This window comes from Zootoca vivipara, chromosome 4 (assembly GCF_963506605.1).
Source record: "Zootoca vivipara chromosome 4, rZooViv1.1, whole genome shotgun sequence".
Classification (NCBI taxonomy): domain Eukaryota; kingdom Metazoa; phylum Chordata; class Lepidosauria; order Squamata; family Lacertidae; genus Zootoca; species Zootoca vivipara.
Window position 1 is genome coordinate 84,061,513 of NC_083279.1, and position 17,544 is coordinate 84,079,056.

At 40.2% G+C, this 17,544-nt stretch overlaps 1 protein-coding gene across 3 annotated transcripts in view; it reads right to left on the bottom strand.

Moving 5' to 3' along the window:
- DYNC2H1 (dynein cytoplasmic 2 heavy chain 1) overlaps positions 1 to 17,544 on the bottom strand; it is a 151,362-nt gene that overhangs the window by 120,626 nt on the left and 13,192 nt on the right. For all 3 annotated transcript variants that reach the window (XM_060273859.1, XM_060273857.1, XM_060273858.1), the window contains 18 exons: positions 16,491 to 16,666; positions 14,896 to 15,091; positions 13,456 to 13,551; positions 12,275 to 12,415; positions 12,084 to 12,182; positions 11,533 to 11,672; positions 11,168 to 11,396; positions 9,831 to 9,958; positions 8,654 to 8,769; positions 7,957 to 8,084; positions 6,881 to 7,030; positions 5,337 to 5,542; positions 4,525 to 4,680; positions 4,319 to 4,433; positions 3,750 to 3,920; positions 2,053 to 2,435; positions 1,397 to 1,529; positions 78 to 195 (listed from right to left, as the gene is read on the bottom strand). In XM_060273859.1, the coding sequence (XP_060129842.1) occupies positions 78 to 195; positions 1,397 to 1,529; positions 2,053 to 2,435; positions 3,750 to 3,920; positions 4,319 to 4,433; positions 4,525 to 4,680; positions 5,337 to 5,542; positions 6,881 to 7,030; positions 7,957 to 8,084; positions 8,654 to 8,769; positions 9,831 to 9,958; positions 11,168 to 11,396; positions 11,533 to 11,672; positions 12,084 to 12,182; positions 12,275 to 12,415; positions 13,456 to 13,551; positions 14,896 to 15,091; positions 16,491 to 16,666 (2,881 nt within the window). The remainder of the gene's footprint in view (positions 1 to 77; positions 196 to 1,396; positions 1,530 to 2,052; positions 2,436 to 3,749; positions 3,921 to 4,318; positions 4,434 to 4,524; positions 4,681 to 5,336; positions 5,543 to 6,880; positions 7,031 to 7,956; positions 8,085 to 8,653; positions 8,770 to 9,830; positions 9,959 to 11,167; positions 11,397 to 11,532; positions 11,673 to 12,083; positions 12,183 to 12,274; positions 12,416 to 13,455; positions 13,552 to 14,895; positions 15,092 to 16,490; positions 16,667 to 17,544) is intronic.

Below are 17,544 nucleotides of genomic sequence, written 5' to 3' on the forward strand. Positions count from 1 at the left end.
AAAACCCTTGCACACAACATTGTTTTATGCATTGCTTCTCATGTAGCATCCTGAAGCAATGAAATGACTCAACTTACCAGCAAAAAGCTTCTTCAGGTGAGACTGAATAACTAAAGGATTGGTAGACTGTCCCAAGATTTCTAGAAGATCATCGTCCCCAATAAAATAGAATCTAGGAAATGCAGAGCGCTTTTCCTGTTTCAAAATAGATGAATTCATTCTGATTTTAATGCTAATATCATATCCCACACTTTCTTATAAATGAAAATAGGCATAGCTCTGTACTTTTAACTTTGCTACCCATGCACCAAGGTATACTGGCCAAACAGCCCACCCATTCTTATTATTATTATTTATTATTTATACCCCGCCCATCTGGCTCGGTTACCCCCGCCACTCTGGGCGGCTTCCAACAAATACCAAAATACATTAAAATATCACAGATTTAAAACTTCCCTAAACAGGGCTGCCTTTAGGTGTTTTTTAAATGTCAGGTAGTTGTTTATCTCCTTGACATCCGATGGGAGGGCATTCCACAGGGCTGGCGCCACTACCAAGAAGGCCCTCTGCCTGGTTCCCTGTAGCTTTGCTTCTCGCAGTGAGGGAACCGCCAGAAGGCCCTCGGCGCTGGATCTCAGTGTCCGGGCTGAACAATGGGGGTGGAGACGCTCATTCAGGTATATAGGACCGAGGCCGTTTAGGGCTTTAAAGGTCAGCACCAACACTTTGAATTGTGCTCGGAAACGTACTGGGAGCCAATGTAGATATCTCTTAGGACCGGTGTTATGTGGTCTCGGAGGCCGCTCCCAGTCACCAGTCTAGCTGCTGCATTCTGGATTAGTTGCAGTTTCCGGGTCACCTTCAAAGGTAGCCCCACGTAGAGTGCATTGCAGTAGTCCAAGCAGGAGATACCTAGAGCAGGCTGAGACAGTCTGCGGGCAGGTAGGGTCTCAGCCTGCGTACCAGATGAAGCTGGATTGCTGCAAGCACCTCTGGATTGCTGCAAGCACCTCTCTGCTTTTTACTGTATATGCTGCATTTATTTGATACGGCAATTGCCTCTCCTACACTGACAGGAGTTTGTGTTAATAAAACACCCCAAACAATTTATTTTTCAATAATATATATCTAATGGAACAAGAGGCCATTCCGTGCAGTCTGCTTTTCTGCATGCCCCCCTGGGCCCCCCGACATTCACCAGCCTGTAGCAACTGGGCTTGCTCAATCCTCACTTGGCTGTTTGGGTCTTTTTTTTTTTTTTTTGCCCTTTTAGGTTGCTTCTGTTTTTTCCTACTTCTACAATCCTTGTGATGCACCAACACATTCTTTCTTGTTTCTCAGTGACCCTATTCTGACTCCGTCTATGTCAGCTCACTATTAGATCAGAAATGTTTACCTCCAAGAATTCATTTAAGGATTTCTGACATCTCTGAAGCTGGTCAAGAATAGTGATCAAGGCATTTCTTATTCCTGCTCGAGCATTCAAGGATGTTATGCGGTTGTCAAGCTTGATATCTGTCAGTATTGATCTTTTAAAAGAACGGGGTGGGGGGGAGTAAAATATGTCATTATAATGTGAAAGGTCATAGATTAATTTCTAAATTATTGCTGCAGTTGCATCCATGTTATAATACAGTAGTGCCTCGCTTAACAAACGCCCCGTGAGACAAAATTTTCGCTTAAAGAAAGGATTTTTCTAGCGGAGGTTGCCTCGCTAGACAAATTCGTTTTACGAAAAATTCGTCTAGCGAATCGCGGTTTCCCATAGGAATGCATTGAAATTCAATTAATGCGTTCCTATGGGCAATTTTTTTAAAAAAAAAAATTCAATGCATTCCTATGGGATTCGCTAGACAAATTTTTCGTTATAAGAATAGACCCGTGGAACGAATTAAATTCGTCTAGTGAGGCACCACTGTACTATTAATTCTGTTCCTGGGTATGAAAACGCATGAGATTACAATAAGCTTTGCATACTTTTTTGCATTGTTTCATTCTGAAGAATGTTTTGAGATATTTGGATTGAAAGACATTGTGCAGCATAAAACTGACCTGAAGTCTTCATCTACTCTGTTGAAGCGGGCTTGCTCACGAGGTAAAGCTCCACGCCCAAAAATGGGTTCCAGATAGACCCACTTTCTCTGAATTTGATTTAAATTTTGAAGATACTCATCCAGCTCAGCAAGTTTCTTCTCCCAAACAAAAACTTTATCTTGAAAACCTTTGTAATATGGAGAGTCCTTGAGTGACTGAAGGAGGCAACGATTGTCACCAACCTGGTTGACAATGTCTTTCCAGTCCTTAATCAATTTAATCATCCGGCTCTGGCTGTCTTCATAATCTGTCAATGAAAAGACAGCTCCAATTCCCCACAGCTCGAGCTCACGCAGGGCTTCTCGGATTGCGACTTCGCCATGAGCCCGACTGTTCAAATCCTGTTTTCAGACACAAATCACATTCAAGCAAATGTTTGACTCTCATTTCTACTACAGGCAAACTAAAAACAAAAAGAGATTTCAGACAAATGACAAGTTTTGAAATATAATTTGTTAATCAATACAAGATTATCTTTTTAAAATCAAACACTATGGAACTAGCTACATATTGCTACACATGTGAATGATGATTTAAAGGAACTAAATAAAGGTTCTGTGACAAACGCCACCTTTTCATTCACACAACACCCACTCCAGTGAATCTTATGGAATCCACAATGTGGCTCTGAATACCAGCTGCTGAGAATCACAGATGAGCAGAATGCAGCTGCCCAGAAGTCCTGCTTCATGCTTCCCGCAGGCATCTGAACTAGATGGGCCACTAGCCTGATCCTGCAGGATCTTCTTATGGTCACACAGTGAGCCTCCTGAAACAATCTGGGAGAAACACGCTCTTCCACTTCTGTTCTATCACTCCACTCTCCTTCCACTAACTTTGATGTCAGGAAAGGATCTAAAGGAATATGAAACCTGCTGCTCATCCTCCAGGCAGCAGTCACTCACACTCTCACACAACTAGAAAAACAGGAGAAGTGTGTGTACACACACACACACACACACACACACACACACACACACTGTCCTGTCCAGGCAAAAGACAGGAAATTGCTGAGATAGATGGACCAATGGTCTGACTTTGAATGGCCATTTGTCATAGGTGCTTTAGTTGAGATTCCTGCATTGCAAGGGGGTTGAACTAGATGACGCTCGGGTTCCCTTCCATCTCTACAATTCTCTGATTCTACGATCCAGAGAGTAAGGTAAGGTAAAGGTTAAGGAGCCCTGGATGGTTAAGTCCAGTCAAAGGCGACTATGGGGTTGCAGCCGGTGTTTGTCCACAGACAGCTTTCTAGGTCATGTGGCGGTTTACCTTCCTGCCACAACAGTACCACTTAAACTGGCATGCTTTCAAACTGCTAGGCATGGTTTCAAACTGCTAGGCTGGCAGGAGCTGGGACAGAGCAATGGGAGCTCACCCCATTGCGGGGATTTGAACTGCCAACCTTCTGATCGGCTAGCCCAAGAGGCTCAGTGGTTTAGACCACAGCGCCACCCGCATCCCTCTGATCCAGAGAGTGACCCGCTGAGAATGGACTGTGTTTCCCAGCTTTGGACACTAGAGGGCAACCTTGACCCACATGCCCTCCATTCAGCACCACAGAAGAATGGAAGCTACAAAAATGTTTTGATAGCCAAGTAACTGCTCCACATAATTTTCTGCTTCTCAGTAAAACTTTGAAAAGTGATTCTTGCCTTAAGTTCTGCTGCTTTTTCCACGATGACATCAGCCACTCTTAGAAGGTCTCCAAACACCAAGTTCTCTAGACTAGTACCCTTGGGAAGACCAAGAATACGAAAGAGGTCCAGCCAATGATCTGGCGACAGATGTTCTCCTCTAACATATTTCAAGACAGGAAGTGTCATCTTTGGAAATAAATAAATAAATAAATAAATAAATAAATGTATATGTATGAGTATACCTCATTTTAATATATCCTTGTTACATTCAGACACATAATAGATTATTCTTCTGAATACTTATATGCATGCAAAGTATTATTAAAATCTGGAAGGAAGCTGAAGATTTATCTAACTTTCTACATGACAGAACAATTCTTTATCTTCCTGGGCTCCTTTTGTGAGAAAGGGTGGATTAAAAAATAATTAATTAATATGGGATGCCTTCCTCTTGCACAACTATTGAATTTAACCATCCATAAACACATATACATTTATGTATAAAAACACCTCTCATAAATTTTGTACAAAGTATTCCAATACATCCTTTTTGCTTTCTTCCCCTTTTAAATTCAGCTCCTTACTTTGTATGTGTCAACCTCTTTCTGCAACTTCACAGTCATTATAGTGTGTTCCTCAATCTTTCTCAGTTTGTCATGCCAGTTCAGTAAGAATTCTTCAAACAAGTAGGTCTTGCTTCTGCAATGGAACACATGTCAAAAAGAAAGTTCACAATGGGTCAACTACTGTTATAACCAAGGAATGGCAGCAGTTCAGAAAAAAGACAGACCTGAATGTAATCCAGTCTTCTTTGGCTTTTTCTTGAAAACCTTCATGGAATTGTTCATATAATGCCCAAATTTCTGCACAGCTCTCAATGTCTCTGCGTATTTCATTGGCTAAAGAGAAATCAGGCTCTTCTAACTCAAAGTGACAGCAGTCATTGCTGAAGGAAAAGAACATGACAACGTTAAAATTGTATCCCAGATAAAATTTTCTATTCCCCTCTTCCCTTAAAGAGCTCAGACTGGGCTAAATGGGGCTTTTATCCACATGGCTTCAACAATGCTGAAATATCAGCTGCTCTCAAACTATTAACTGGGCCATTTTATTTTTATTACATAACTAAAGTTCTCTAGGCAACAATAGTATCCTGGCCAGGTGAACTATTTAAGGTTCTGCTAATGTGGATGTTTGCATTCACAAGATATCTTTTACACAAAGCTAAAGAAAATTCAGGATCTTTCCAGTCCAAAATTATCATAATTACTACATATATTGCCTTGCTGTTTAAGCATTATAAAACACAGAATTGACAACTTCAGGAAATGGCACTTTATACATGGTTATATTCTGCTCATTACTGTCTAGCTTGCTTTCAAAAATTGTATTTACAAGACTTTATTATTTTATTTATTATTTGTTTATATTTATTAAAACCTTCATCCATAGATCTCAGGACAGTTCCCAACATAAAAATACAAGATAAAAAAAAATACATAATAGCAAATACAAATCACTAACCCCACAACCCCCTCACCTGTCCTGGACACCACTTATATGGTAATATATATATTCATGCATATGGAGAAATAAACATACATTAGCTTTTGTTTTGTGTTCTCAAGTTCATCAAACTCAATTTTCTTTTCCTTTATGGTCTCAGCACTCTTCTGCAGCAAATCATGATGACCTGTTTCGATCACATCATCCCTGGGTTTTAACTGGTCCCAGCGAGCTTTAAACTTCTCCAGCTCTTGAAAGTATGTATGAATACGTGAGATCACATTACCTTTCATCACTTCAATCTAAAGAACAAAGAGTGAGGTTTAAAATGAAAATCTTACTACTTTCCTAAAAGCAGACAGATGCTATCAGTCTGCCTAATACTGCATTACAGACATATTAGAGTAGCTATTATTCAAACTAGCATTGCCATATTTTATATTTCATAGAAAAGGAATTATGTAGATACACTTGTCACAGAGCCAATTCATGACTGTAAAATGTGGATTTGGTGGCAAAATCGCATTTGGTGCTGTGCAGTGGGTCAAGTGGTCCTCAAAGAACATGTTATTGAAGCATCTGTGTTCACAGCTATTGGCTTTTATTAATAATATTTTTAGATTGTCTGATGTAAAGTAAACCTCTGGACATATTTTTCTGCCATGTAAAAATTTGCAAGGGAGGGGAGGGTCCCAAACAACATTCCCTCCCCACTTCCTCTCTTCAGCTGTACTTGCTCCAAAATCTTGATGCAAAACAGGTTGAGCAGTCCAGAACACTCTACAGTGGTACCTTGGCTCCCGAACGGCTTGGTTCCCAAACAAATCAGCTCCCAAACGCCGCAAACCCAGAAGTGAATGTTCCAGTTTGTGAACATTTTTGGGAAGCCGAATGTCTGACGCGGCTTCACCGGCTTCTGATTGAGTGCAGGAAGCTCCTGCAGCCAAATGGAAGCCACACCTTGGTTTTCGAACAGTTCTGGGAGTTGAACAGACTCCCTGAATGGATTAAGTTCAACAACTAAGGTACTGGCAAAAGCATTATGGCCCTCTAAACCAAAGTTACACTATCAGAGGGTTCAGGAACTGAAGGCCCGAAGACCAAATACAGGCCTCCAGGCCTCTCTATCTGGCCCTTGCAACTCTCTCTACAGCTCTGCTTCACATGCAGAGCCCTTTTGCCTGGCTTGAACATGTCCTTAAATGCTATATCAGTTGCTGGGAATCACAGGTAGGAAAAATGCTGTTTTGCTCACGCCCAGTTTGCCGGATTCCCACAGGCATCTAGTTGGCCACTGTGAAAACAGGATGCTAGACTAGATGGGGCACTGGCCTGATCCAGCAGGCTATTCTGTTAACAACTCTTGCTTGATGAAGGAGGGGGAGGAGTGGCTGTGCAGGAAATAGTCTAATGTACACAGGTAAAATTTACATGTGTTGCTCTCCCCACTCTTGCCTCCAGTCCCTGCCCACCATTGGCATGTGGCCCCCGGAAAGTTGCACCCCAGGAAATACTGCCCTCAAGCTGAAAAACGTTCCCATCCCTACATAATCACCTGACAGAATCAAAAGATGTTCATGCACAACTGAAAAAAGTAAGTCGGGGTGGGGGGTGAACATTTACAATTCATCCCAAATTACCTGCTCTCTTATCATAAGCTGATGACTTTCCATCATTAATTCAAATTTATCCCACGTAGCTCTCAGGTTGCCGATTGTTTCAATGCCCCCACCAGCCACAGTTCGCAGAAGTTTGTTTTTACCTTCTGCTTCTTGAAAGAGACGGAAGATCTAAACAAAGAGGTTTTTTTAATGAGAAAAATTGTCAATGCCAACGTATTTGTTTATATCAGCAAATGCTACATTAACCTTTGTTTTAGATTTATTCAAACTGCAATAAATTGCCCCTAACAGTTTTCCAAGTTTCTTTATTTTTCTTTATATTGAGCAAGACTTTGGGTACAATTGTCATTCAGCCAGAGTATCTCACCCTGGCTGAACAGGGCATCAGTTGGCTGATCCTGGTGGATCTCAGTGTAGGTCCTGAAAAGGTGAAGGCTCCAGGTGAGTGACGGGAAAGGGACAGGAACGGTGTGGGGGGGGGCCTTATACTAGGTGCTAAACCAATTCAGCTTGGTAACATGATATGGCAACCTGACGTAAGTTCCATCAGCAAAAAGGGTGCTGTTAAGTCAAACCACGCACAATGAAATCAATAATGGAGTGGCCCTCAGAAATCAGGCCCAGGCTCACCCGGCAGTCCCACTCCCCACACAAATGACACTGCAAACACAACTCTTTTTTAACCACAAACAAGCAAGAAAAAACTCTCAGCATGAAGGCAGAAGTAAAAACTGGTAGGGGCTGGCCAGGTGACAGCAGAAATCTCTTATTGAACTTCAATCCTGCCTCCAGGCACTAGATGGCTCTCACCCCACCTGAGATACTCATTCACTCAAAAGACAATAGACCTGTAATCACCTCCCATATCCCCTACCTGGCCAGGCACCTCCATTTGGTCAGGGAACAGAAGCCTGATGTTTGTGTCCTTGACCAAGCAGAGTGAGGAGAACTGTACAGGTATATGAAAGGTATATGAAATGACTTGGTATGCTGAATGCCCATATGCAATGCCAGTAGAGGGTCTGTTGTATCCTACGACGATCCCCTCTGTGCAGGGGGGGGACGGGGGACTTGGTAGTACAGAAAAATATTACCTCTTCTTTTTTTTCTTTTAGGTTTTTATATTTTAAATTATCTTCTGTTATTTCATCTACAGTTTGGGGCCTTGCTATCAAGGTTTCCATGGCATCATTGAGAAATGAAGAAATATCATGTAGATGACCTGAACAAAGGAAAATAGAAAACAAAAGTTTTGGTTTAACACAACACAAATGGTACAGCAGGGGAGAGTCTTTTCTTTCTTTCCTCCCACAAGGAAAACAGCATAAGCAACCGGACAAAAGCATCATACATTTTTATAAAAAAATAATAACGGTTTTTAAAATTTGGGGCTGTTACTAGACATAATGTGCAGCCCTTAATAAGGCAACAGTTAACAGTACAACCCAAAACAGTTTAATTGGTGAAATATCATTTAAGAATGCTTAGTCCCACTGCAGTTAATAGTACTTACTGAGCAGCAAAAGATGAACTTGTGAGAAGACTGCTTAATATACAAAATTATCACTCTTATTATAAAAGGTTATTATGGATGATGCAACTGGGCATCAAGTGCACAAATGTTACTTTTCAAAAGCCAGACTAGCACACCCACCACATATGTCACAACATATCTGATAACTAAAATAATGCTATGCAAGGTAACTGTTTTTCACAGAGGGAGCAGGAGTGAACAATTTATTGCTATTTTCTAAAACTTTAGCAAGAATGGTTCTCTCTTTTGAGCATTACCTTGTATGGACTTTCTCAAAGACATCACGAGAACATCATACAACTTCTGGATAAGATCATCAATCATAGACTTCACAGGGTTGCAATTCACTATTATGCAATCTACCTTCACAGTGCTTCAAGAATTGAGACAACCAAATAGATAATAATATAATTACAGAGTTTAAAATAAACTTTAAACTGTACAGATTTTAAATATGATCCATTTGTCTTATTCAGTTGTAACAAACAACAATGGGCTGTCATTATAAGCATGAGCCTGAACAAACCTCTGATTCTTCTCCCACACCTCCACCATCTTTTTCACATTCAAGTAGAGATTACTGAAAGCTTCTCGCATTGCTTATGAATAAATGAACCTGTTTGTGGTTTAACAGCTTGGTTCATTAATTACGGTAACCGCAATTAGAAGAAACTAAAGTCTCTCATATTTGACTATAACAAGAAACTAGTTTATTTGAAAGCTCTTTTCATGCATGCAGGGCAAAGGAAGGGGAGTGCAGAGCATGCAAATTCAAATTCAGGGGAATGAGTGCTGATAACATTCATGTGCATCCCCAAGTTGTTCAGCTTTTTGGGACACCAGAAGGCTGCCCCACACTGTGTTAAGTCAGACACTCCAATCATGCAAATTGTGGTTTCACTCTCTTTAGAGAGGTTTTATAATAATAATAATAATAAATTTTTATTTATACCCCGCCCTCCCCAGTCAAAAACTGGGCTCAGGGCGGCTGACACCAACAGAATTACAATAAAACATAAAAACAATTAATTAAAATACAGATTAAAATACAGTATTAAAATTTAAAGTGCAGCCTCATTTCAAGTAGGCCATAAATCCAAGCCATGAGGGAGGAAAACTGATCTGGCACTAGCTTCTCTGATTTTCAATTTATCATGAGACTCACTTCAAGATTCTGGTTTTAATCACTTTAGCCCTAAACATCCTGTGACTAAATTATCTCAATAAGTACTTCCCTGCATGAGTACAGTGCCTAATAACTTTGATCTGTTCCACGTCCACTCATACTAAAAATTACCCCAAATGAGATTCCCCAACCTCCCAATTTCCACTGACATTCAGGCATAAAATTTATTTGCTTGTACAGTCCATGCTATCAAAACTAACACATGCAGGAACTTATTACTCATTTATAGTTCTTCCAGGGTACACTACCTTGGAAGGCGCTCCACTTCTTTTCCTCGCACTTTTAGGGCTTTGAAATTTTTTTCCCAGTCCTGTTCATTGAAAAGATGATTCTCCACCAGAGCTTCCATATCTACTTGTCCAATTATAACCCACTCCTTTGCCGTGGCATCCATATTTTTATAACAGAGAAGATGAAAGGTCCTTTGTGTAAGATACTCAACATATTTTTAAAAACAAAATGCTAATTTTCTAAACAGGCAAACAAAGCATGACTCAAATGACTCTGGTGAAGTTGGTTCTTACCTACATGAACCCTTGACATCATAAATCAAACCACAATCCCATATTTTCATTCTAGAAACTGTAGGTATACACTCCCTGCAGTTTCACTGTCCATGATGGCATCTCATGCTAGATAGAGGAGGTACACTATTTATTTAAATGGCCATGCATTCATGAGGCCAAAAAATGAGAAGGAACTGCAGGACTCCGAAAGCCTCTGTTGTTTGCAAGTCTCAGATCACTGTCCTACCATCTATCTAGACATTTCAGAAATCTTACAGCCTGTCTACACACACAGTGTATACCTGGCCCTTAAAGCCACCTTTGGTGAATTAATCATTTTAAACACAATAGCTGAGATTCACATGTTCCAGCTGTTTCTTAAGCAGCTGGTCATGCAACAATGTCCACATTCCCCTAGCTTCTTTTCAAATTCCTCCTCCAAAACTCTACACTTAAGGTCAGACAACTAATCCAAAAGAAAATTCTGAAAGAACTCTAGTTCACAACTGCTGACATTCAAATTAAGTGCCTTGTGGGATTGAAGCTCGTAACAGAAGTTCCTTTATACACCATATTTGCACTGCTTCAGCCAAATACTACTGGCTAGCATGTGAATCTCCTACTAAACATTTGTTGAATTTTTGTGGGCAATCCACCTCTAATAATCATAAAATTTTAACAGCAATTATTATATTTCATATTTGATATACAGGAAAAAAAGGCTGCAGTTTTAAGCAAATTTACAAATAACTCCCATTGATCTTAGTGGAACTTATATCTGAGTATGTTCATGCAGCTAGCAGATGTGCATCAATTAGCATGCAGCAGACATGTGCTAGGAAGACACAGCCAATCAGCACACTCTGGTGCATGCCCTTAAGAGATGCATTTCTAATTTATATACCTTACATGTTTATTGCAAGCAATGTAGATACTTGACCTGCAACAAATGTGATTGCAACATGAAGTGTGAAGAAGCACTCAGGTGCTTGACTAAGCAGAATGGAATATAAATGAAGGTTAAACTGCTTCTAAGCCCGTGTTTAAAAGCCTTGAAACAAATGCAACTATTTCTGCACCTTAAATTGGTCCGCAACTTCTGCCAATCTTCGGAACAAGTCTTCCGCTTTACTGAAAGTGGTGATAAATCCACTTGCGTTTCTTTCAGTCATGACAGAAAAAATGCACTCCTCATCAGTTTCACTCACGCCCCTAAATTGGTTTGGAATAGATATGAATCTCTTCATTTCTCTATAATATCTTGCTCGTACTTCTTCAAAAGGAGGTTTAAACTGTATTCTTCCTTGTCTGAAAAAATGTTTTTAAAATACATTAGCGATTAGAATCACATACCATGGAACAGCCAGGTTGCAGTTACTATATTAGTAGGTGTGGAAATGTACGTATTGTTATTGATTTTGCAAATTGAAAGAAATAAACTTACTTGTAAGTTAGATCAATGTTTATTTCTGGTAAATTTTCATTGAGTGCTTCCAAGCCCATTTGATACTGATGCTCCAGAGCTTTATACAATTGATGGTTCCAGTGCAGCCTCCATGCTTTCATGTCACGTGCAAGGAAACCCTATCATTTGACAATATTAGAACACAATCAAAGGTTAAGAAGTCCTAATCATAGAAGCAGTTCACCATGAGAACTAATTGACTCAGAAGACTGCCTAGAAACCACCTTCCTTTTCAAGAAAAGATTACCCCAGCAACTAAGAGGATATATTTTACAGTACAGCACAGAGTTGAACTAATCCCTCTGGCTTATCTAATTTTTGAATCTTCCCAGGAACTGTAAGAAAAGTTATACAGTATGTGATAATGCCTTGGTTCAGGCCACTCAGTGAGTTGCAAAGCAAGCAGGATCATCAACAATGAACCTAGTCCATTTCCAAATGTATCCATATTCCACACATTCACCTATAAATACATGTGTATTTATTTTTACTTAAATAGTACTGGCAGTTAAGTAACAATGTAACCATGCCTGTGACTCAAGGCTGGAAAACACCCCTCGGAGTTCCTGCAAGCCATCTTTCCAGCGCTGCTGTTGCCGAAGCAGATCTATGTTCATGAGGCCAACAACCTATCAAGAAGAATTCAAAACATACTAAATGTGGTCATCAATCAAGTGGAAGGAAATAATAAAGCAAATTAATATATGCCAGTCAAGCATACCTTTTCTGTGAAATTAGTATGCCATTTCCTTAATTTTCTGTTTTCAGTAGCAAGCCGTTCTGCTGCACTTTGAAGCTTCTTGATATATGCTTCAAGCTCTTTAGGATTATCCCATGTTATCTGTCCCTCTGCTTTCGAATGCTATCAAAGAAAGGAAGGGCATACAAATGAAGAAGTAGAAATATTTACTTGTTTGTTCATAAAAGGGAGCACAGCCACTGCTCAAGGCAAATAAAATACTCTCAATTGAGTTCCTGTTAGCTGCTGCTAGAAAAACATTCCCTGTCCTCTCATGTGCCAATGCAATTGCTGCTCCGCAGAGAAATAAGAAGAGAAACAGACGCAGGGGATTATCATTTTTACCATGAAATTGTAACTGGGCTACCTGCACAGATGATGATCAAAGCTGTGTAAGTATAATACTGCTGTAGTCTGGCTATGCACACGACATACTTGAATGAAAACATGAAACTGACAAGCTTCCCCCTTTACCTCTGCAATTCTGCTACTGTTTCAAAGCTTTATGAATTGCACTGACAACCACCTTATCAATGTCACTGTTCTGCCTTGACACTGTAGTAGGATCCATTTATAGTTTCAACTCCAGGACTCCATAATAGATGGATATAATATGTGAACATGCAGTTATGGAGGGAAGGGGCATATCACTGATATTAAAATATCACCAAGCATGTCATCTCCAAAGGAGTTTTAAAACACCAGGACAACAACGGGTAAATGTGAATAGGATTGAAGTCCCAGTAAATAAAGCAGACATGACTGGAAACTGGGTAAGATCTCCACTAACAGAAGCTTAAATATTTGTAGTGACTGACATAGAAGCAAGTAGGGGTAAATCCATTTTAGGATAACTTGCTCCAGTGAAGGAGAACTGATGCTCAAGTCCACTTTCCCTAACAATGGCTTTCAGAGGAAAACAAACAGGTGTGAATACCGATGTTGCAAACAACATGATTACTACAACAAAGGCATTTATTTCCTCCTCTACATCTTCCAAAATTACATGCAAAACATCAATACCCATGGACAAGAAGATATGTAATCAGACACACTGAACAATAACGGCCAAAAGACAGACAGCACAGGAAATATACAAAACAGGAAATATACAAGACAGCTTCCAAGAGTATAAAATAGTGAAGCAATAAAAATTATATTACTTTAATTATCTGTTCAAATGCTAAAGCAGACTGTAGCATCATTGGCTTCTGACTTGGAATCATCTGCTGATCAATACTGTTGTAAAAATGTGCCACCTATAAAAACAAAGCATATGAAGTCTGTTATGCATAAACACCACTTCTAAATTTAAATGTATTTTTCTCTGTTTATTCTTTGGAATATTGTTTCCATTTCATTTAAACAACTCATAGTGCAAGCATATGCATGTTTACCCACAAGCAAGTCTTACTCTATTCAAGGGGGCTTGCTCCTAGGTAAGTGTGCACAAGATTGCAATGTCAATCTAATGACTTTTGAAAGTCCATGAGACTCAGATACAATGGCCACATATATATCCCCCTTCTTTATTGCTTCTACCATATCTAAACTAGATAAACATTTACAGCTAATATTCTACGATAAGTACTTGAAATGTTAGCCTCAATCACAAGACACCAGCATACATTCTGCCACTATTTATTACTAAGCCATTTCCCCTTGCTTATAAAAATCAGTCAGACAATCCTCAAAATTGTCTGTGTCCAGGATATGCTCATACTTTTTATTTTTAATTTATTTACTTGCACTAGGGAGAGCCAAATCACTTGAGTCCGTTATAACATTACACAGAATTGTTTGGGCACAAGAGGGCAGCATAACCCATCTTGCCATGTGTTCATCACCTTTGGAGGAAAGATGTTTTCGAACTTTCTATCTCCATGGTGCACTCCTTCATCCATCCTCTCTGTGTCTTTCACATTCTTCCTCCTTCTATAACAACTTCCTTCTCTTATCCCCTTCCTCTCTGTCCTCATTTCATTTTATTTATTTTCAAATATTAACTTTTATCTTTCAAATTTCCTTCAGTGCCTCCTCTGGTCCTTTCTCTGAAGAAGAGAGACCATTCCCCTGCAATCTTCCCCATCTCCCCAACCACATTTACTCAGTTCCATCTTTTCTCCCAACCCACCTTGCCACCCACACCCACACCCATAATAATAATAATAATAATAATAATAATAATAATAATAATAATAATAATAATTTATTTATACCCCGCCCATCTGGCTGGGTTTCCCCAGCCACTCTGGGCGGCTTCCAACAGAAAAATAAAACACAATAATCTATTAAACATTAAAAGCCTCCCTGAACAGGGCTGCTTTCAGATGTCTTCTAAAAGTCTGGTAGTTGTTTTCCTTTTTGACATCTGTTGGGAGGGCGTTCCACAAATTCCACCATATCCTTTGATTCAGTTTCAGAACTAGATTTTAACATCTTTTGGGGCAGAACTTACTCCCTACTTGTACTCTCACAAAATACATTGTAACAGAAGCAGACACTCAAGATAAATTTATCATGAGCCCCATCATAGATAGAACCAATCCATTCAGATTGACATCGCTCAGTAGAGTCAGAATTTGTAGCTCATGGTGTCATACCTGCTTGAGAATAACTGCTTGTTTGCAGAATTTTTGTGCTGTGCTTGAAGTTTGCTGTATTTTGGCAGGGATAACAAAGCCAAGCGCAGACAGTTGACGCACTTCTCTTAGGAGCACCACCAAGCGATCCGAATAATGTATTTTTAAAGCTCCATCAGAGTGATCAAGTTCCATAACAGGACTGCTGGCCTGTAAGCTAAACCAAAACATTTCCATTACTAGACATTATTTTTCAGTAGCAATATAGCCTGCACTATAAACTGGAATGTAGGGGCTGAACTGGCTATCACCTCTGCCAGCTGTCTCCATTTTAAGCCACAGCCATAACAAAGGCTTAAAATATACTGTACAAGCCAAACATTTTTACCACTGCTACCTCCTCTTCTGGTTGGAAAGATTGAGAAAGTGCCACAGTCATGGTTTCCTTATTTCACATGGGCGCTTGAGAAAGCAGGAGGCTATTCTGCTTCCTCCCTTTTTGGCAGCCCTTTATGAAGGTCCATCTACTCTGCCTACATCACCACCACCACCTTATTTCTCTCTTACATGCAACAAACCAACTAGGATCCCAATCCTCTCATGCTGAGCAGGGTTCCCAAGCATGAAAGAAGCAGTGCAGCCTCTTCTCCTTTGTGGATCTCACCTGGCGTCTGTGCAGCTGCCAACTGTTAACCCTCCCCTGCATGAGGCGTTGGTGGTAGAGGCAGTCAGGTGAGTGAGAAGGAATTTGTGTGAGAACTTGCACTTCCTCTCACTGCTCAGAGCTCTGTGAAAGAGGCAGCCCGTAATGAGGAAAGCAGTGAAAGCAGCTACAGCTTTTTCAGTGGAAGCAATGGAATGCATCCACTCATCATTTGTGTTTTGCACACCTTTCTACCGAAGGAGGCTCACTCCTCTCCTCAATGAAGTAACAAAAGCCACACTGATTTTTTGCTCCTTTCTTTGCTAGGCACATTCAAGGGAGTGCAAGTTCCCCCTCAATTCAATGTCCCCTACAATAAGCTACTGGAGTGAAGGTCTTCAAACTTTGCCTCATGGCGGAGGAGGGTCTATGAGCAAAACAGATGGAGTCATTGCACTGTTCTCAATGCTGAGCAACATTGCCATTCCCCCTGTTAAGCCATTACTTCCTACTCTACAACTTAACAGCTCATTTCAGAACAAGAACCTCATGCAAGAAGCACAAGAAGTGAGAAAGAAGCAAAATTAGTTTTCGCATCTGCAATTTGTATGGATACGCACAACAGTTGTAAATCGTTCTGTAAAAGTTCTACTGTCATGATCTGGGTTCTTTAGTCCTCTAGAGCAGTGTTTCCCAACCTTGGGTCTCCAGCTGTTTTTGGACTACAACTCCCATCATCCCTAGCTAGCAAGACCAGTGGTCAGGGATGATGGGAATTGTAGTCTGAAAATAGCTAGAGACCCAAGGTTGGGAAACATTGCTCTAGAGAGATGCTTTAGATCTTCTTTTTTTAAAAAATGCACCTGCTTGACTCAAACCTTATTCTACTAAAATGCTTAACTACAGGTTCTAGAGTAGCTCTTAGAATCATAGAATTTGAAGGGACCCTGAGGGCATTTTTTTTTACACTTACCAAAGACCAGACTTGGGGTTTGACAACCCTGCCTGAATGTCCCTGGACCAATAATCAAATTGTTCCTGTTCATATACTTTAAAATGTTCTAGAAGATCATCTGCAGTTCGTCGGAAATTGTGAAATCCAGACAGGTCTGAAAGAAGGGCCTCCGCGATCTTAATGGCATCATCTACCTTAAACGTTCAAAGATTGGAAGTTTAGTGTGTAGTTTAGCATGTAGACAATGATTTATTATTCAGAATATCAGACTACAGGCTGCCTAAACCTGCTCAAACTGTCAGGTTCCCTTACACTTGTGGAGAGCTGTGCACCTACATTTTCTCTCACAGAGCACAACCTAGATTGCGTCATATATGAGACTTGAAATAGTGTAAGCACCACTGGAGTACCTAGCCATTTTCAGTAAGAGGGTCACACCAACCCATGGTCAACCCTCCAGGAGATGAATGTCACAATGTAAAAGTCAGTGTAGGTGTGAATTGGTGGGTCATAAAAAAAGAGGGGACATCACAGAATCACAGCAAGTGGCTCACAGGAGTGGTATATAAGATCCTTTTTAAAATAAAAAGTGGATGAATATTGAAGGGCTACAATAAATAATTTTCTCAGTGGAGTACCTAGAGAAACAAGCATTTAAAATAAATACATATTTTTAAAAAGGAAGCTTTGGCATTAGTTTATTGTACTGAGGAACCCACAACAGCCATTAAACATACAATAACCTGCAGGTGCCATCTGATGGGGTGTGGAGAAGAGCCTATTCCAGGCATCCCCAAACTTCGGCCCTCCAGATGTTTTGGACTACAGTTCCCATCATCCCTGACCACTGGTCCTCTTAGCTAGGGATCATGGGAGTTGTAGGCCAGAACATCTGGAGGGCCGCAGTTTGGGGATGCCTGGCCTATTCCATTATGGAATGCTCTCCCTGTTACTTGGATTAAAAGGGATCAAGATGGCAGCAACTATGGAGTATTTTGGATGATATATATATATATATATATATTCAAATATTTCATGGTCCTTGGTACTGGTTCCTTGATTCTCTAGTTAC